We start from the raw sequence: 19,482 nt of genomic DNA, 5'->3' as shown, positions 1-19,482 counted from the left end.
AAAAAAAAAATTGCGCATTTTGGTTTGCGCTTAGATTTTTCTTCCCTTGTTCAAAACTGTCGGTTTCGGAAAATACAGTAATTTTGATAAAATATTCAGCTGTCAACAATAAAAACGCAAAGAGCACTAGCGTGAGGCACTGACCAACATCGAACGCACCCACGCATTGTCAGGTGCGAAGGAGCGGCTGCCGTGCGGTGTGGTGTGATCAAATTGGATATTCAAGCAATTTATCACGAAAGTACGAAACATCTTTAGATTCTCCACGACACCATGGCGTTACATGTACCCAAAGCTCCGGGCTTCGCCCAGATGATGAAAGAAGGAGCTCGGGTAAGTCCTCATCATTTATTTTGAAACCGACAGAAAGCATAACCTAACTCTGTCGTGAGCATGTTCTTTCATTGTATCAACACATGCTAAGATTTTCTTTCCAGTTTTCGTCGTTTGTTGCTTACAATGCCCACCTCCGTGTCGGGTTGAGATCGATGTTCGAAAATTATTTTTGTATATGTCTGGAATCAAATTTAACTTACGTATTACCACAGGTTTCATTGTGCTAGAGTTGGGTGTCACATCGTAGGAAAATCTCAATCCATAAAGTTTGCTTTGTCAATGAATTGAAATTTAATTAGTCATATCTACTACAATTTTCTTGCTTTAAGTTTGTCCATTCTGACTGCAGTCTTCTTGTTTACTCATTTGAGTTTACAATAAATCTAACATCACCGCCCCGTTCCCTCAGCACTTCTCTGGGCTCGAAGAAGCAGTGTACCGCAACATTGGCGCCTGCAAAGAGTTTACCAAGACAGTTCGCACTGCGTATGGCCCCAATGGCATGAACAAAATGGTCATCAATCACATTGAGAAACTCTTTGTTACAAGTGATGCTGGGACCATCATCCGTGAACTTGATGTAAGTATTTTAAATGTATGTCTTATAGCTAAATCTCCCAAATCTTTCATGCACATCATTATTTATGTTTTAATTTAAACCAGGTGGAACATCCTGCTGCTAAGCTCATGGTCCTTGCAGCAGAAATGATGGAACAAGAAGTGGGAGATGGTACAAACTTTGTTATCATACTGTGTGGTGCGCTTCTGGAGGGTGCTGAAGAATTACTCCGTATGGTAATTCTCTATAAAATTTATTTTGTAACATTTTAAATCTTTTTCTGTCTGCTCTGATTTATTCCTTTTCTTACTAAAATAAAATTTATCATATAGGGTCTCACACCATCTGAAATTTCTGAAGGCTTTGAATTGGCTTTAGACAAAGCTCTTGAAATTCTTCCCTCCCTTGTTGTTGACAAAGTTGAAGACATCAGGAATGAGTCTCAAGTTATGAAAGCCCTTAGAACTTCCATCATGAGCAAACAGTATGGACAAGAGGACTTCATCAGTCAACTTATCGGCAAAGCATGCAGTAAGCTATTCTGGTTTTAGCCCTTAACTTTACTAGCATTATCATCTGCTTGTTTTTAACCAAAACTTGTTCTTTCTTTCTTAGTTTCTGTGTTACCGGAAGGGGGATCCTTTAATGTGGACAATGTTCGAGTCTGCAAAATCCTGGTAAGCAAATAATAAGCTGATGAGGTTTAAGTTTTCAAACTGTGCTGGCTAACAGAGGCTCTTTGTTATTTTCAGGGTTCTGGTCTTTATGGTTCATCAGTTGTGCAGGGCATGGTTTTCAAGCGCCAGGTAGAAGGTGATATTACCAAGAAGAACAAAGCTAAAGTTGTAGTGTACACTTGTGCTGTAGATATTATGCAAACTGAAACCAAGGTATGAGCATTTAACTGAAACTTAATTTTTATACTAGTATCATAAGTCAGTTATCACTTCTTGCCTATATTACAGGGAACAGTTCTTATTAAAAATGCAGATGAATTAAAGAACTTCTCTAGGGGAGAGGAAAGCATGCTTGAAAGTCAAATTAAGGCTATTGCTGATGCTGGAGCTGATGTCGTTGTTGGTGGGGCCAAATTTGGTGACATGGCACTGCACTATTTGAACAAGTATGGTCTTATGGGTGTTCGCCTCACAAGCAAATGGGATCTTCGTAGACTATGCAAAGCCGTGGGTGCCACTGCTTTGCCTCGAATGGTAAGCTTTATTGCAAAGTCCCTTTGGAATGTTTTGTGTTATTAACTTACTTTGACTTGATTTTGTTCACCCTTGTTCCAGACTGCACCAACAAAAGAAGAGATGGGTTATGCTGATGTTGTTTGTGTTGATGAGGTTGGTGACACAGATGTTGTTGTTTTCCGCCTGGAAGGCAAGGAATCAAAGGTAGCAACGATTGTAGTGCGTGGTGCAACCAACAACTACATGGATGACATTGAAAGGGCGATTGATGATGGTGTAAACACTTTCAAGGGAATCAGCAAGGTAATTCTTTTCTAAAGAGGGACATGTTTCTTTTTGTCTCTCTTGTGGTTTCTTAATTTTTAACATGAACCCCCATATGAATTGAACACAACATGCAAGGATGTGAGAGTCAGATGGTGCCCTGTGAATTGAAATTTTTATTTTTTTCATGGACAGGATGGTCGTCTTGTAGCTGGGGCGGGTGCAACTGAAATTGAGCTTGCCCGACAGTTGACCTCTTTTGGAGATACACGACCTGGTCTTGAACAGTATGCAGTGAAGAAGTTTGCTGTTGCATTAGAGGGATTTGCCAAAATCTTAGCTGAAAATACTGGCATTAAAGCCAATGAACTAGTGTCTAAGCTATATGCTGCTCATGAAGAAGGCCAAAAGACTGCAGGCTTTGACATTAATGTAAGATGTCTTTATTGTGATTTCTTAATGATCACCAACATTGAATTGCTCAATATTCAAACAATATGCATTTCTTTACAGGCTGAAGTCGCAAGCACTTGTGATGCTGTAGCTGGAAACATCTTGGACCTTTACCTCACCAAGATGTGGGGCATGAAGTACGCTGCCAATGCCGCTTGCACAATTCTTAAAGTTGATCAGATCATCATGGCCAAGAGAGCAGGAGGTCCCAAGCCCCCCAGTCAGAGGCCAGGTGCTGACAATGATGAAGATTGAGCAACGTGAGAAGTTAAATGACGGTGCCTTAACCAGTGCAACCACATCTTGCAGAACTGTTATTTATTATGGACAGTGTTTTACCATAACTTTCATGTCAACCTTCATCACAAGTGCCTACACCATTTTCACCCAGTGCTTAATGTAACTCATGTTATTTGCAATGCATTTATGTGATCTAACCGCCCCTTTTTTTTAGAATAAAATGAAATGCTTAATTTAATAATTTGTTCGGTAGTCATTATTTCCCTGGATACCTTGGCCTACGCAGCGCACCACGAGTGCCACAGCCCACGCTATATGTATACACATGGCATAGGGTTTTGTGTTGCGCGTTGGGCTCACCCTCCCCTTAACGCAGCCAGTCTGATTGGATCGCCGTGACTTGAGCCCTTCGCGCTTCCAGTGCGTGAGCGAGAGGGGGGAACGGGGTGACTAAAAATAGAGCGCATTCGTCAAAGGGTTGCAAGGGACTGCCAGAGCATGGAGACACAACCAGGGCGGCACTGCGTTCGGTGACCCTGCCTTGCCCTCCAGTCAGGCGCAACACAGCCCCACCAGGCCCACCAAATCTAAGAACCCAGTGTGGTGGCGATGGAAATACACTAGGATGGAGTGATACACCCGGAGAGGCAGAGAGGGAGGAGCCCCTGTTAAGTAGACCACCGATCCGTCATCCGTCCCGCATCACATCGGTGTAGGACGGTGGCTACCAAGTTGTGTCGCGGGACGGGGTCTACCTGCCAGCATGGAGACAAGCTTTTGTCTCTATGCTGACAGGCGCTACCGGTCACAAACTGCGTGTTTCAACTTTTGGGAGTGTGGATTGTTGAGTCAGCGAAGTGAGACCTTCTGACTGCCCCCCTCTCCCTCATGAGGGGTGGGGTGGGGGGAGACGTCATTTGCTGTGCTGTGCGCGATCTAGTCCAGTGGGTGTCTCTCTCCGTAGAAGTACGCTGCCGGTTCAAGGTCCATCTGCGGACTGACTCGTCCCCAGAATCGCCGGCTGCTTCAGTGACTGGTGTAAGTTCCACTTTTGCTTGTAAAACGTAAAGCAGATTAGGACTGTCCTGACTTTGCCCTAAAGTTGAAAATAATGTCGTTAACGACCACGTCGACTTTGCGGTTGCGCCTTAGCTGTACGTACGCTTGGAGAGCGACTGCTAACTGGCCAATTCCCCACTTTACGTTTGCCCCGCCAGGAAAATTCTTAGCGTTCTTAACTCACTGGTAATTTACTCATTAGCATTAATTATATCCCCAACTTCGAAATAAAATCGGATGTTCCAACGTTTCGCGATTGTGTGGTTCACGTCCAAGCTTTTACTGTTGTTTCTTTCTTTCTTTCCTGCTGCGACCCGCAATTCTAAAGACATCAAAAATCGCTTCGTTTTGGAAAAAATTCCCTACTTATCGGAGAAAGTAGGGGCCAGGAAGGGACCGTCGGTTGTGGCATTTTGGCATTCCCTACCCCCTCCACAAGTGCGCTGCGTCAGCTGCGTCGCGCGCCCTAGAAACACACTTTGTTTCCCATCTCTGTCGCACTCGCTTACTGATGAGTTAATGAGAGAAGCAGATTCAGCGACTGGACCGCGCATTTCTGAAAGGTGAAGCGTCTATGGACATGCAGAAGGGAGTTTCGAACGCTCGGCGTCCTCCCAAGGCACGGTTCGGCGCTTGGGCTGGCTTGGGCTGGGCTGGCTTGGGCGCTCGGTGGCGCTCGGTCGGTCACGCTCGGGCTCCCCCTCTCTCGCTTCGCTCTGACTCCACACGTATTTGGGCTTGGGCGGTCCCTGAGCGCCCTGAACGAAAACAAGCGGTTTGCTATTACCGTCTTATGTCTGGTATAGAGTCGTCTGCAACTGCTGCCCTGTAAGAAGTTGTTTTTTATAAATTTTAGTTCTTTTACAGTATTTCTAGCGCACCGTCTGTTTTCTTATTGTTCTTAGTTCACTATGCCCCTTATCACTTCGTCGGAGGTTACGTACTCGTTTCTTTAGTTTATTTCGGCCCATCAAGGGTAATGCCTTTCAAGTCCTCAAAAATTCTCTATTTTGGTCAATAAACTCTTTTCCGGGTAATTTCCAATTTTGTATTAGCTTTCAACTGGAAAATATAGTTTTTCAAAATGCAAGTTTGCATCTATTGTAAATATCTTCACGACAACAATCTTGATTTAGTTTGATTTTTTTTCTAGGGCTCTCTGAATCATGGGAGGACGAGGCCGAGGTAGAGGTAGAGGTTGGAACCGTGAGGGCCAGGGAGGCGCAGAATCAGACAGAGCCCAGGTAGGTGCCAAAAAGCGAGTACAAACAAAGACACGTACACAACTGTATGTTTTTGTAAAATATTTATTTTGCTTTTGCAGGGTCATGCATCTCCAAGAGGGGTAAATGAATTTGCTCTTACGCATTTTTCAAATTTTCACAAAAAAAATTTATGTGGTTTGCGCATTAATTTATTGCTTTCTTTAGCGAGGAGGTCCCCCAGCCCAGAATTTAGCTCAAAGAAGACTGGAGCAAATGCAAATGCAGCAAATGCAGCAAATGCAGCAACTGAGTCTTAGTAAATTAAAAAACATGCATTTATTGCTTGCTTTTAAATGATCCCCATTATTTGCCTTGCATCATTGAGACTCCCTTTGCAGATTCGACCTCAAGGCGCCCTGAAGAAGGAGGCAGTCCTGGACCAAGCCGTCAAGTTGAGGGCGAAAGAGCAGGGCCGAGTCGTTCTGTTGAAGGAGTGCAAGCAGGACCCAGTCGTTCTGTCGAGGGAGGACGAGGAGGACCAAGTCGTCGATTGGATGAGGATGGAGCTAGATCAGATGGTTCAGTAGGACCCGTGGGTCGCGGTGCAATGCGCGGCAGGCGTGTTATTGAGTACCAATTCTTGAGGACTAAGCCGGATACAATCACAACCAAGCAGGGTGAGTTAAATGGTTTTTTCTCTTTGTTGCACTGTGAATCCTGATACTGAGTTGTGTTTCAGGTAATGCCGGGAATCCCTCACCATTGACCGCTAATTATTTCAAGTTAACATCAATCACTGACTGGACATTGCATCAATACCGAGTGGACATTGCTCCAGAGGAAGATAGGACTTTTGAACGAAAGAAATTATTGAAAGTTCACCAAACAAAAATTGGGGGTTACATTTTTGATGGAACTGTGCTGTACTCATCTTCGCGTCTCACTACGTCACCAGTATGTTGAATTTTATGATTTTTACTTACTTCTTTTTATTCACTTTTCTTTTCATTGATCAAGACAAATGAGCTAGTTTGATGGCTTTGAAGACATGGGATGATACTCACTAACTCACCTGTTATGTTTTAGGGACAATCCATCACTTGGACATCCGAAAGTGATGCTGGTACCAAATACACAATTACAGTGAGACATGTCAATGAAGTGAAGTATGGAGATTATTCCTATCAACAGGTGTTCAACATTCTAATGCGAAATTGTATTAGAGCTCTTGGTTTGCAGTTAGTAGGGCGTGATTATTATGACCCAGACCCTAGTGTCAAGGTACTACCAAATTTGCTTGGAATTTTCTATTTTTTTTCTCTACATTTTGTTAATTTTTTACCATAGAAAACATTTAAGCCCTGACCTTAAGTTTAATTTTAATTCCCTCTTCTTGAAACTAGATTCAGATTCGTGAATTTGGTCTTGAGTTATGGCCTGGATACAAGACAAGTATTCGTCAACATGAGGCCGGGATTCTCATGTGTGCTGAAATTACTCATAAGATCATGAGGACAGATACAGTTCTTGATCATTTGGCTCAATGTTTGAGGGAAGCTGGTCCTCATCATTATCGAGTAAGTTCTGCTTTTTTTTTTTTTTTTTAACTCCAACTGATGTGATCATACTGCAACTTTTTCAACGTACTGGTTTCTTTAAATTTCCAGGATAAGTTTAGTAAGGAGATAATTGGATGTATAGTACTTACAAAGTACAATAACAAAACTTACCAGATAACTGATGTGGATTATGACAAAAATCCAGCAAGCTCCTTCACTTATCAAAATGCTGATATTACATTTGCTCAGTATATGCAAACAAAGTATCAAATTCAAATTCGTGATATGCGTCAGCCATTGCTAGTTTCGAAGGCTAAAGCAAGAGAAATTCGAGCCGGAAGAGATGAAATTATCGATCTGATACCTGAAGTCTGCTATGCCACAGGACTTTCAGATAATATGCGGTGAGTTTTCTTGCTCTTCTCAGAAAAATAGATTGAAGTTTTGTACAGGATTGAAGACTGGAGTGCGACTGTACCTAAGATTGCCTAAGCCGTGTTGCCGCATCTACGTTTTGCTTTCAACATTTTCTATTCTACAATTTTTTTTTTAAGAGGAAAATGGCAGCTTATGGCCGCTGTATCACGGCATACTCGTATCCAACCAGCAGAAAGAGTCAATAGGCTGCTTGCATTCAACCGGCGTTTACAAACAAACCCACAGGTAAGTAATTTTACTGAATATTGCTCCTTTCCATTTTTAAATTGGTTACAACCATTGAAAGTTGTGTGCGGCAGGTCATGACAGAGTTCGGGAGATTCAACATGTCTTTGGACAATCAGCTTGTAAGGGTTCCTGGACGCCAACTTGGTGTTGAAAAAATATATTTGGGACGTGACAGTTCGGAACGTGACATTGTAAAGGAGCCAACTTTGCCCAGTATTGACTGGACCAACTCTGTCAAGTCAAACCCTCTAATTGTGCCCAAGCATTTGACTGATTGGTTTGTGCTGGTCTCACCAAGAGACAAACAAAATGCAGGCAGGTTTCTTGAAATGTTGGAAAGAGCTGGGCGAGGGATGGGTATCACAGTGCAACCTCCTCAAATGTAAGTTCAAGTACATTTACATTGTCAACTGCTTAAATGCTCTGTTATGCTCTCTGTCAGTAAAAACTATTCTAAATTTATTGCTAGTGCTAACTTGCCAAAAGATGGCCTACATGAATATATTGACGCCCTGACTCAGATCCTGAATCACCATCAGCCAAAGATGGTCATGGTAATTGTGCCTAACAATAATGGTGCAAGATATGCAGCAATCAAGAAAAAGTGTTGTGTGGATCGTCCAGGTAATGGTTGCTTGTCATATTTTCAGCTTAAAATTCATCTGCAGTCTACTCATGTTTCTGTGTCATGTTCTTAATTGGATGTAAAATCATAAATATTTTTTGCCAGTGCCCTCTCAAGTACTATTGGGTAAAAATTTGAATGATCCCAAAAGGTCCATGAGCGTTGCCACAAAAGTGATGATTCAAATGAATTGCAAGCTTGGTGGTGCTCCATGGAGTGTAAATATTCCCCCAAAGGTGGTATTTTCTGCTTCTGTGTGTTGTTTGTGTTATTGAGATTCCTATTACTAACGTGATGAAGTTGCAGGGTATCATGGTAGTTGGTTTTGATGTATGCCATGACAGCCAAAACAAGGCTAGCTCCTATGGTGCTATGGTGGCCTCTTTGGACGATGCCTGTACAAGATACTTCTCAGCAGTGACAGCTCACACTAGTGGAGAGGAGTTGAGCAACAATCTGGCCCTAAACATCATCAGTAATTATAATTATTTTATTATTAATAAACTTTTGCATTTAAAAGTGTTCTGTGTTGAGTGTTTTCTGTGTATAAATATGATGATGAATTTTGTCCTCTTTGTAGTCATTCATTAAAATTCTTCCATGATTATCTTTCTTTCAGAGGCTGTCCGCAAGTTTCGTGAGATTAACAACAAACTGCCTGCTAAAATCTTCATATATCGTGATGGTGTGGGAGAAGGGCAGATACAATATGTCTATGACACAGAGCTGCAGACAACTTTAGATAAACTTGCTCAAGCGTATGGTGAACAACCTGTATCGATGGCTTTCATTATTGTCACTAAGAGGATCAATACTCGTCTTTTTAAGGAGAATCAAAATCCACCTCCAGGGACCATTGCCGACGATGTGATCACTGATCCGGAAAAGTGAGTGACATCATTGAATTTATTGCATCCTTTTATGCCTCAAACTACACGTTTCTCACAATGCTTTTTTTATTTCAGGTACGACTTTTTCTTGGTCAGTCAATCTGTTCGTGATGGAACCGTGACACCAACGTCATACAATGTTATACATGACACAAGTGGCTTGAAACCCAATCACCTCCAATGGTTGACCTATAAATTGTGTCATCTTTATTATAATTGGAGTGTATGTTTTATTTGAAGGAATTGGCATTACTGTAAATGCGTAGAATACAGTATTTAAACGTATGCCTTCAATACATTTGATTTTGATTTTTTTTTTTTCAGGGCACTGTACGAGTTCCAGCACCGTGTCAGTACGCCCACAAATTGGCATTCCTTGTTGGAAATTCACTTCACCGAGAGCCTCACTTACAATTAGAAGATCTCTTGTACTTCTTGTAGAATTTTTGAATAATTTTGAAAATTTTATCTTAAATACTGGTGGCGGATACACTTCTGTTGTATTTCAGTGGCAGATCCAGTGCATTGTAGCACTGTTTGCCTACTTACAGGGGCAAAGTATGGCCTTTCGCGGCTATCTAGGTGCTATTTGCGGGGGGGAGGGATGGGGGTGCAAAAACCTGTTTGTTCCTCCCCTGTATCTGCGCCTGTTGTTTGTATTGTTGTTGCAATCATTATTATTTCTCTATTAAGACTTATTTTTGTGCTGTGGGCATACAGTCTTCCCCATCTAACTGAACTGTTTGCAAGGAAAAGTGTGAATGTGGTGACATCTTGGAATTCCCCAACTGATGTATTGTTGTTGTCCCGCTCTTGCCCCCTTCACACAAAAATATGCATGATATATTGGTGATGGCACTCTTTTACATCTTTACTTAATAAGCAATAATAATGATCTTTTTTTATTTTATGTTATGTTAAATTGAATTTGTTAAATGTTCGTTGTTTTTTTTGACTGAATCTCATAAGTACAAATTAAGTTGACATAAGTTCAATTATGATGAATATTACAATAAACTATTTTAGCAAATCGCTGGACAGGTAGTCAAGGACAAAACTAAGAATTAAAACCGCTTCTGCGCATGTGCAGACTGGTCCAGGAATTCGTTAAAATACCCTGTTTTATTTCTTTTATATCTTATCAGTGTGCACCTATTTGTTTAAAATATTTTAAAATATTTTTCTAACAAAATTAATGAATAAGTTTAACACCCAATAATAATATTTTTTTACTAATACAAACTTTTCAAAGTATAAACTCCTGCTGGTCTTCATTTAGCTCCATCTCGATGGCATGACACCCAAGAACAAGGAAAAAACTTGTATAATCACTTTATTTGGGATAGAAAAATTACAATCTCAACATTATTTACGGGTACTATTAACTTAATTTACACACAAAAAAAAACAACTTTGACAATACATTTCTTCTAAGACTATGTATGCTACTTGATTACCTACCTCAATAATGCCGATATCACAATACTTAAAATAGATTATGTCGCATCACATATCACTTTGGTTTTACACAAGCGCAACAATTGTAAAAGCCGAAAAGACACGCCGAGGGAACACGCAATAGGAAGCGCGTGTGAACGGTGTGAACCCCAAAAAACGTCAGTCTAGTAGCGACGGGCGACACGGCTTCGCTAAAACACCACTATTTAAAAAGAACTAGTTCACATGCCATGCATTTGAACGTCAGGAACAAAAGTCCATAGTCGCGGTTTGGCACCCCATGGCTCACAAGTGCTTCATCTTCTCCGCGCTCCCCACGCCAATCTCGAGGCCGTGTCCGAGGTCGTGGCCAGGCCCGTCCGCCGCGGCCACGCCAACGACGGACGCGTGCAGGCCGAGGCTGTCGCCGGGCGCCTGGCGCCGCGCCGCCTTGGCCGCCACGGACATGATGGTGGCGGCGGCAGCGACCAGCACGACGAGCGAGACGACGCCCACCACCGCCACAGTGCCGACGGAGAGGCCTGGCGGTGAGGCTCGGGCCGCGAGGGGCACGGCCTTGGGCATGGCCTCGGGCGCGGACCGGACTTCCCTCTTCTTGCCGGTCTCGGACAGCGCCGCAGCGTCCCCTGGGACGGCGGCCTCCTCCAAGAGGGCGTCCTCGCCGACGTCGTCCATCTCGAAGACGTCCATCTCGATGGCGGCCACGTCGCGGGCGAAGCGCGCTGAAGTGAGAGTCTTGCTGGGTTCGCAGCCAGACTCGCGGACGTACCTGCAACCGATCCAACGTCAACCCTGCAATGCGATGCCGCCGGACGCAGATTGCGAGCAGAGCTCTGTCGCTCTGCCTCTCTCGCACCCCCACGGCGAGCCCCACGGGGACAGTCGACTTACTTGGCCCAGGTGCGGTTGAAGGTGTGCGTGTACTCGCGGCCGCGCTTCCAGGACCGCGACAGCGGGCTGGTCTTGGGGTGGAACGAGCACACCAGGTTCTTCTTTCGCTTGGCGCCCCCCGCCACCGTGTCCTCGGGCGTGATGGTGGAGCCCACGAGCAGCCCTAGGTCGCCGCGCCAGTTGAGCGCCCACTCCCACAGCTCCGCGATGGAGCAGTCGCACTGCCAAGGGTTGCCCACCAGCTTGAGCGTCGCCAGCTGGTGGTTTTTCCTGCGGGGAGGGGAATGAGCGCATCAGTTAGCATGATCCGGGCGTGATCAGAGCCTGCTCAATCGCTGGGCAAGGGGTGCCGGGCCTCACTTGAAGACGGCGGGCGACAGGCGGCTCAGGTTGTTGTACGTGAGGTCCAGCATCTCGACGGCCGGCAGGTGCTCCATGAAGGGCAGGGCGTTGTCCGCCGCCACGGTGGACGTGAGGTGGTTGCCGCCCAGCAGCAGGCGCGTGATGTTCTGCGTCGTGTTGAAGGCGTCCGGGGGCAGCACCGTCAGGTTGCAGTTGCTGAGGTCGAGGACGCGGACTTTGCATAGCTGGCTGGGAAGCAGCGGCCCCGAGTCGCTGGTCACCTGCAACAGAATGAGAATACTCGTGAGGCGTGCCTGCTCTGAGGGGGACGTGTGCCTCCAGTGTGCCTCCACCCACCTTGAGCGGGTTGCCAGCCAAGCGGAGTTCGCGCAAGTCGCTGTAGGTGGCGTTGTCAAACACGACCGGGTTGATGGCGCGGACCAGGCCGCAGTTGTTGAGCTCCAGCGTCTCCAAGTGCGTCAGGTTCTGGAACAAGCCCGACTCGAGCGTGTTGAGCGGGTTGCCCGACAAGATGAGGGTCTTGAGGGACGTCATCTTGGAGAAGGTGGTTCGAGAGATGTAGCCGAGGTTGCTGTAGCCCATGTCCAGCCGCTCCAGGGCCTCGAGCGGGGACAGCAGCGACGTGAACGCATCCTGGAGAGGGTTTTTGGACAGATCCAGCTCCTGGAAGAGAGAATAAAGCGCGTTAGTTTGAATAGCTAGTGTGCTTGCCAGGCGGCATGTCAGCCCAGGCGTACCTGCAGGTCGGTGAACCGGTGGAAGGTGTTGTCGGGCAGGCGGTGCAGGGAGCAGTTTCGCAGCGACAGCTTCTGCAGCTTGGACAGCGGCGCCAGCGCCACGGCCAGGTCCGAGGCGGACAGCCTGTTGCCGGACAGCAGCAGCGACCGCAGGCGCGTGGCGTTGGCGAAGGCGTCCTCGGACAGCGGGCCGCGCAGGTGGCAGTTGGACAGGTCCAGGTGGTCCAGGTGGCGCAGGTTGTGGCCCAGTGTCGTGGCCACGTCCAGGTCGCGCAGCTCGTTCTCCGCCAGGATCAGGCTGCGGATCCAGATGTTGTTGGCGAACACGTCCTCGGGCAGGTAGGTGACGCGCGACGCGCGCAGGTCCAGGTGCTCCAGGCGCACCAGCGGCTGCAGCACGGCCGTCCAGTCCACGTCCGTCAGGAAGTTGCCCGAGAGCTCCAGCGTCTTGAGGTGCTCCTGCTTGCTGAAGGCGTGCTCGGACAAGGCGGTGAGGTTGCACCTGCAGCAGCACACAGTGTCGCTCACACTCAGCGGATGAAGCCGCCACATCGTCCCCCCAACGCAGTTGCCTTTCCACTGTACCTGTTGAGCTTGAGGTGCTCCAGGCTGGACAGCGGGTCCAGCACGGCGGGCCGCAGCTCGGTGAGCGGGTTGCCGGACAGGTCGAGGCGGTTGAGCGCGCTGATGCCCGAGAAGAAGAGCGTGGACAGCCTGGTGAGGTTGGTGTCGCTCAGGTCCAGGTACAGCAGCGTCTGCGAGTGCAGGAAGGGTCCGTCCACGGGCTCCAGGCCTAGGGGGTTGTTCTGCAGCTCCACCGTCAGCAGGCCCGGGCTGTCCCTGTGGGGCAAGCATCAAGATCAAGATCGGCACGACGATATGGAAGCACAGCGCACGCCGCCCGCTGGCACTCACTTGAAGGACTCGGGGTCCACGGCGGAGATGTTGTTACCGGACAGGTCCACGTCGATGAGGTAGCCCAGGCCCTGGAACATCTCCTTGGTGACGCGCTGCACGCGGTTGTCGGCCACCTGCAAAACGAGTCACGCCGAGTGAGACAAGGCCGAGGCGCAGGCACGGCGACATGCAAGAAGGGATACAGACCTGCAGGCGGCGGAGCTTCATGTCGGCGGGGAAGGTGGGCCACGTGGTCACGTTGTTGCCGTTCATGTTGAGGATGTACACGCTGAGGCTCATGTTGTCGTTGGGGATGTCGGTGAGGTTGCTCTCGGAGCAGTCCGTCACCCAGTTGATGCGGAAGTAGTGGCACTCGCACTCCTCGGGGCACTCCAGCTCCGGCAGCGAGGCCAAGCACCCCGTCAGCGCCAGGGCGAGCACGGCCCACGCCCAGAGGGCCGCCCCCGTGGGCCTGGCCGAGGCCCGCCTGCCGCGCCTGCCGAGCGCCATCGCGGAGCTGGTCGTCGTCGTCCTGCTGCTGGCCGCTACGACGTCCGATTCGTCGCCCTGGTGTTCCCCGTGCGCAGGGAAGCGATCATAGTAGGCGCGCCCGCCTGCAAACAAAACGTGGAGACGTCAGAGGCACACTTAGAGAAGTAGCGTCGGACCGGCCGACGGCCGCCACAGTCAGAGGAACGGCCCGAAGGTGCCCGAAGGCCAGTCTCGGCCGCGCCGGAGGCATCATCGCCGGAGCTAAAAGCGCTAACAGGCGCTCCCACCTGGTCTCGCGCGCCCCGCGCCCCTTACACTGTGTACTCGCGTCCCAACAGGCGCCGCCAGCGCTGCCGCCCGCGCGCCGCGCCCCTCCCCTCACCGCGCACTCCCACGACATGCAGCAGACTGATTCCGAGAGTCGCCCTGCCTCTCTCGCACCCACAAGAACGCGCCACGAGTGCGAGAGAGAGACAGAGCGACGAAAGCGACTCTCGGAATCGGGCTGCAGTTGCGACCTTGGTGGGCGGAGTCCTTTGGCGCCATTCAGCTGCCGAGCGATTCAGAAGAGTCGTTTCGTCGCTCTGTCTCTCTCGCACTCATGGGGCTCTCCGTAAGGGTGCGAGAGACACAGCGTCGAACCGATCTGCTGAATCGCTCGGGTGCTACAATGCGAGCGGCGGAGCCCCGCGGCGCCTAGTCGGATCGAAGGGGACAACGGCCAAATCCAGGCGAGTTGGGTACACGGCTGGCGCGTGTTCTCACACACCGGGCACACGGCGCTCTGACGCTCTCTCTCTCGCACATTGGCGGGCCGAGCCGCGAGAGCGACAGAGACAGAGCGACGAAACGGCTCCGCGGAATCAGTTCGCTGGCGGCATGGAGTGAAAAGGGAGTGCCGGCCCGCGGTGCCGCGGTTCGCCCTGTAATGGCACTGGCTCGGGACGTGTTTTCGCGCGCTAACTGCCGCCAAGGTGTTCGGGATGGCGTTGATCGCGCTGCGCCCAACACAATGGCGGGGCCGGCACTATAACACCGGGACATTGTACTTGCAAAATGTCGCGGGAGCAGGAAGGACTCCGTGGCGTCGTTCTCATCGCGCGCGTGGTGACTTCGATGGACATGTGTCTGTTGGATTCGGGCGCCGTTGGACCGTAGTGCTCGAAGCGACGACTCTGGTCTTCGAGTCCGCCGCGCACAGCACCATATTATTACGACCCGCGGCGAGCACTTCGCGGGCCAGAAAGGGATGCGGGCGATGCGGGAGGCGGGCGGGCACTTGGACTTCCCCGCCGAGACAAACACCGGCCATCCCGGCCACGACATGGAACCACGCCGCCGGCGCGAAGACAAACGCGACAAACGTCGGCGTGACATGGCGACATCACGCTCGAGTGTGTGTGAGTGTGTGTAGGTGTGTGTGTGTAGGTGTGTGTGAGAGTGAGTGAATGAGTGAATGAGTGTGTCTGTGTGGGCCGTGCGCGCTCGATTCGCAGCGAGGCGCGAGGCGGGGCCAGTCATTCCCTTCAATCCTGTGCACCGCAGTGGAACTGTTTTGCCCGCGGTGCCATAGGCTGGCTGGCATAGGCGGCGGCAGTGTGGCGTCCGCGTTGACTCACTCGGGGGCCGTCCGGCAAGCGGGCAAGCACACCGTTACGGCCGCGTGACGTCGACGGCCCGCGGGCCCCGCAAAGGTGTCCTGGCCAGCCAGGGCCAGCCAGGGCCAGCGCAGGGCGGCCAGGGTGACGTAAAGCCTGCTGGTTGCCGGTCTAAGTGACGCCGCACGAGAGCAAACAAGGCGTGCCGTCGTCCGTCCGCCAACGAGCGCGCTCATTTCGCGTCGGCCGGACGAGGCAGAACGCGGCAGAATGCCTCGATGCCTCGCGCGAGGCTAGCACGTAGCACGTCGCCGTGAGAAGCTCCTTGGCGGCCCGGCTGCACGCCAGCCGAGAACCGACGTGGGCACGCAACCTCTGCCGCGGGGTTGCCTTCGGCCAGCTCCAGCCCTCGGGCCCCGCTGTAAAGCTTGCAGGAGGCGGCGCTAGGCAGCCCGCCACGCCGGGGAGTGACGGAGTGACGGACAGGCACCTGGGCCTGCCGTCGACGGCCGTCTCGCCATGACCTTCGCGGCCTTCGCGGCGGGGGCGTGGGTGGGGCTCACTGCGAGACCGCCACAGTATCAGTGTCCCTTGCCGCTTTCGTGACTGCGGCCGTCAGGCAAAGGCGTAGCCTTGAGCGCCTTGGGCCGGAGCGGCGGCGCTCCAAGGGTAGGCAGGGCGGACTAGGGGTCGCAAGCAACGAGCATTCATCGCTCTGTTTCTCTCTGTGCGGCACGCGGACGGCCACGTACTTCGTGCGGTCACGCCCGGTCAGATTGGTCAGCGCGGAAATAAATGGAACCGTGTTTATTCCTTTCGCAATGCTGTCCAGTCACCTCTGCCTCTCTCGCAGCCCTGCGGGCCGACCAATGAGTGCGACAGAGACAGAGCGGCGGAACGATCCTTTGGCTCGGCCCGGCTGGCTCGGCTGGCCTTTCGGGTCACCTCGGCGGCAGCATAGCGGCAGGCTGAACCCTTCGGGCCTTCGCGTCGTCGTGGTACAGTGTACAGCCGTGCCCTCCAGCTGACTCGGCCGACGCTGGCCTGCCTGCCTGGCCCTGCCTGGCCCTGCCGCGCACCACGTCAAACAGACTCATCATGCCGTTTGCCAGTGGAGCTGCTCTGTTGTCGTGTGCTGTTGACGGCTTGCAGACTGCCGCCGCGAGGACTCGGTGCTCCACGAGGGAAATCCAGGGAGATGATTCGGATTCAGCCGCACAGGGCACGCGGCCCAGCCGTCCATCCCGCCTGCTGGACCCTGACGAGCAGCGCTGGCCTCACCGCGGTGCTCCGAGGCCCAGGCAGGCCCAGGCCCCAGGCACAGGACATCCAATAATTTGCCTGGCCTTGAAAACGGCACGTTAACGCTGGTAAAAGCGGGCGGGTCGGACTTGAGGATTCTAGGAACTCTCCAACCGCATTGATGCTGGGACGTTGGAGGTGCCGCGCCGCCTGAGGCCCGAGCGAGGCGTGGCGGAAACCGCCAAACACTCGGCGGCTCGTCTGCTACGCCGAAAGACCGCGCCCGGAAACGCAGAGTGTTTTGCACGCGCCGTTCGCGAAAGACAGCGAGTCTGTGCTCCACGCATGCATCGGTTCGCAGACCGAGTGAATGCAGGCAGCACCTCGACTGGCGTGCAACGCGATTCAATGCCAAAGAAACGAGTGACAAAGGGAAACTAGCGACTGGCCCTTGAAAGTAAGGTTATGTCGGCCGCCTCGCGACTGGAACTCACTTGTGTCCAGCGACAGTGCGGCGCCGTTCTGCGTGTGACCGCTGCCCGAGAGTTCATCCAAGCACCCAGCGCGGCGGCGTGGGGGCCGACCGCAGGATCGCAGATCCTGTCGCAGCAGACGAGCCCGCGTCGCACGAAGCGGCAGCACTCGGCAGTGTGTGGAGCAGCCGACGGCGGGGCGCGCGTCCAAACGTCAGAACGCCGGGAATCGGACAGAACTTCCCCTGCGCGGCGGGAGTGGCGGAGCGGAGCGGTGCGCTTTTCTGCCGAAATCGCCGAGGCCAAATCGCGGTGGCGCGACTGCCAACACCGGCTCGAGCGCGAATACCTGCCTCGGATCGATACAGTTTTCCTCCGCTCCCAGCGAAGCCTCAAAGCAAACTACGCGGTCCCCTCCGGCACTTCCCCCTCCCCTCCCCTCCCCTCCCCTCCTCAGACACACACGAGGGGGAGGGGCGCTCGCGGGCGGCCGGCTCCGTTGCCCGATGCGGTTGTCGCCCGAACTCCGTTCCGGCGCCGCGGTGCGCCGTCGCTGTCCCGGCGCGCTGGGTGGCCCGATGGCGTCCGAGTGTGAACGGCGCGCGCGGTCCGAGCGTCCGAGTGTGAGCGGCGCGCGCGGTCCGAGCGTCCGAGTGCCCGCACGGGCGGCGGCTACCCTCCTCATCTGGAGGTGACTGGAAGCGACGGAATCGTGATCAGGTGTTACTGCTGCAACTCTGAGTGGACGACACTGCGCTTCCAAAGACTTTCAACCTACACGTCGTGTCCCAATTATTGAGGCAGTGTAAAGTGGCTTAGAAAAAACCGCCAAAGAAAAGCACGGGTTGAGAAGGCCTCGTCTCAAGCGGTCCTGGAAGGGACGTCGTCGTGGACGTCGTGGACGCAGTACGCGGCCTTACTCTACTTGGCCGGAAGCGCATCATTCTCAGTAACTGCACACTCGGACTGCGCGGACACGGCCCATTAGATCACATGCTGCAAGACGGCGGCGGCGCGGCGGCCGGACAGAGGGGCAGGCTGGAGGGACAGCGACGCGGGCAGCGTCCAGCAGGCGACTGTTGACCTAGTGTATCATCAACACGCTGAAAGAACGACACGCCAGCGCGCCACTTTGTTGCATGCTGTAGCCAAGCGGTCAGAAATCAAGTAACGCCGTTCTAATTCGTTTTTGGCTGAAACGGTCGAGACACAAGTTTCCCCTCTGAATGGTGTTAGGTCGTTGGCCAACGTTTCCAGACGAGAAGCGTCGAGGGTCACTGAGGATGACCTCTGCTGAACTCCCGCCATAAAAGGAGGTGGGGCGTTCATACCAGTGGAAGTTTTACAGGGCTGTACCGGGGCTGCCTCAGAAAACCCTTCCTCCCAGCGCCTGTGAATCCACTGCCTGGGCACACTGCAAAACGTGTCTGTGCAGCGGGACGGCCTACTCCGACTTCCACAGGGGCTGAGCGCCTGCGAATGCCGGGGTAGGCTTCACTGCAAAACACCCCTGTGTAACGGGACTGCCTACCCCGACTTCCACAGGGGCTCAGCGCGCGAGTGAGTGCCATGCTCCGGGGTGGGGCGAGGTCGCGTGAAGCCACAACGCCCCTGGAGGCGGGCAACCCATCGTGCAGGCGGAACACACTGGCAGGACAAGCAGCGCCGCAGGCTTAGGCAGCCAATCAGACGGAGACGAAGCAACCAGGAGCGCCACAGTGTCCTAGTCTATCCACTCTTCTCTGCGGAGCGCACCACCCCTCAGCCAGTTCCCTATCAAAGTGATGAAGCGATGTCAGATTCGCAGACGAGTCCTGGTCAATAAGTTTGGCGTCGCCCTGTTGCCGACTTCCCCGACTACCGGGGCGATGGCGGCGATTTCTCATCCTCGTTGCGGCTTCGCCGTGGCTTCACAGTGGCGTGGCCGTGGAGTCCCATTAGTCCGCCTCGCCCCGAATGAGGGAGGCTCCTCGTTGTGCCGGCAGCGATACGTCTCGCGCCATTGGACCGGCCGGCGCAGTGTTGATGTGTCAGCGGTGCGAGAGAGGCAGAGCGACGAACCACTGTGCGAAATCGGCCTACCGGTCGCACGCATCAGGGCCAGCCCGCCAGCCCCGCATCGCGCATCCCTGGGCACACCATGAGGCAACGAGCACCTCCAAATGCCAGGGCCACAGGGCCACAGGGCTCGTCTCGGCAGCGCCCACAGCTAGGCAGCCCATCGCACCGGCGTGGTGGGCGGGCGGACGTCCCACACGGCGTGCCCCGGCATCGCCGCTCCG

At 52.0% G+C, this 19,482-nt stretch overlaps 3 protein-coding genes across 4 annotated transcripts; 2 read left to right on the top strand and 1 right to left on the bottom strand.

Moving 5' to 3' along the window:
- The first annotated feature begins 154 nt into the window (after window positions 1-154).
- LOC117652382 (T-complex protein 1 subunit theta) lies at window positions 155-3,278 on the top strand. Its single transcript, XM_034397243.1, has 10 exons — window positions 155-333; window positions 746-916; window positions 1,000-1,131; window positions 1,228-1,426; window positions 1,511-1,572; window positions 1,648-1,785; window positions 1,861-2,106; window positions 2,188-2,391; window positions 2,548-2,784; window positions 2,866-3,278. The coding sequence occupies exons 1-10, from the start codon at window positions 274-276 to the stop codon at window positions 3,058-3,060; spliced, it is 1,644 nt and encodes a 547-aa protein (XP_034253134.1). The 5' UTR covers window positions 155-273; the 3' UTR covers window positions 3,061-3,278.
- Window positions 3,279-3,957: 679 nt separating this feature from the next.
- Window positions 3,958-10,307, top strand: LOC117652380 (piwi-like protein Siwi). Of its 2 annotated transcripts, none has more exons than XM_034397241.1 (17): window positions 3,958-4,083; window positions 5,258-5,348; window positions 5,429-5,449; window positions 5,535-5,625; window positions 5,708-5,986; window positions 6,049-6,263; window positions 6,396-6,590; window positions 6,713-6,886; window positions 6,977-7,272; window positions 7,423-7,531; window positions 7,606-7,916; window positions 8,004-8,158; window positions 8,265-8,395; window positions 8,466-8,634; window positions 8,779-9,046; window positions 9,125-9,272; window positions 9,374-10,307. In XM_034397241.1, the coding sequence occupies exons 2-17, from the start codon at window positions 5,271-5,273 to the stop codon at window positions 9,488-9,490; spliced, it is 2,757 nt and encodes a 918-aa protein (XP_034253132.1). In that variant the 5' UTR covers window positions 3,958-4,083; window positions 5,258-5,270; the 3' UTR covers window positions 9,491-10,307. The 2 variants fall into 2 exon arrangements, with proteins under 2 accessions (XP_034253132.1, XP_034253131.1); XM_034397240.1 differs by lacking the exon at window positions 3,958-4,083 and adding an exon at window positions 4,774-4,932.
- Window positions 10,308-10,366: 59 nt separating this feature from the next.
- LOC117652381 (leucine-rich repeat-containing G-protein coupled receptor 6-like) lies at window positions 10,367-17,608 on the bottom strand. Its single transcript, XM_034397242.1, has 9 exons — window positions 17,222-17,608; window positions 13,603-14,009; window positions 13,414-13,529; window positions 13,084-13,338; window positions 12,499-13,000; window positions 12,098-12,424; window positions 11,759-12,021; window positions 11,399-11,668; window positions 10,367-11,276 (listed from the first exon to the last, which is right to left on the bottom strand). Exons 2-9 carry the CDS (start codon window positions 13,903-13,905, stop codon window positions 10,793-10,795), a joined length of 2,520 nt encoding a protein of 839 aa, XP_034253133.1. The 5' UTR covers window positions 13,906-14,009; window positions 17,222-17,608; the 3' UTR covers window positions 10,367-10,792.
- Window positions 17,609-19,482: the final 1,874 nt, after the last annotated feature.

The sequence above is a fragment of the Thrips palmi genome, unplaced genomic scaffold, assembly GCF_012932325.1.
Source record: "Thrips palmi isolate BJ-2018 unplaced genomic scaffold, TpBJ-2018v1 HiC_scaffold_7, whole genome shotgun sequence".
Taxonomy (NCBI): Eukaryota; Metazoa; Arthropoda; class Insecta; order Thysanoptera; family Thripidae; genus Thrips; species Thrips palmi.
This window is presented reverse-complemented; position numbering and strand designations above follow the sequence as displayed.

Coding starts and splice junctions, on each gene's coding strand:
- LOC117652382 (XM_034397243.1), top strand. CDS start 274: ATGGCGTTACATGTACCCAAAGCTCCGGGCTTCGCCCAGATGATGAAA. Junction 917..999: donor CCATCATCCGTGAACTTGAT/GTAAGTATTTTA, acceptor AATTTAAACCAG/GTGGAACATCCTGCTGCTAA. Junction 2,107..2,187: donor CCACTGCTTTGCCTCGAATG/GTAAGCTTTATT, acceptor CCCTTGTTCCAG/ACTGCACCAACAAAAGAAGA.
- LOC117652381 (XM_034397242.1), bottom strand. CDS start 13,905: ATGGCGCTCGGCAGGCGCGGCAGGCGGGCCTCGGCCAGGCCCACGGGG. Junction 13,530..13,602: donor TGAAGCTCCGCCGCCTGCAG/GTCTGTATCCCT, acceptor CTCGTTTTGCAG/GTGGCCGACAACCGCGTGCA. Junction 13,339..13,413: donor GTGGACCCCGAGTCCTTCAA/GTGAGTGCCAGC, acceptor CTTGCCCCACAG/GGACAGCCCGGGCCTGCTGA.
- LOC117652380 (XM_034397241.1), top strand. CDS start 5,271: ATGGGAGGACGAGGCCGAGGTAGAGGTAGAGGTTGGAACCGTGAGGGC. Junction 7,532..7,605: donor GTTTACAAACAAACCCACAG/GTAAGTAATTTT, acceptor TGTGTGCGGCAG/GTCATGACAGAGTTCGGGAG. Junction 9,047..9,124: donor GTGATCACTGATCCGGAAAA/GTGAGTGACATC, acceptor TTTTTATTTCAG/GTACGACTTTTTCTTGGTCA.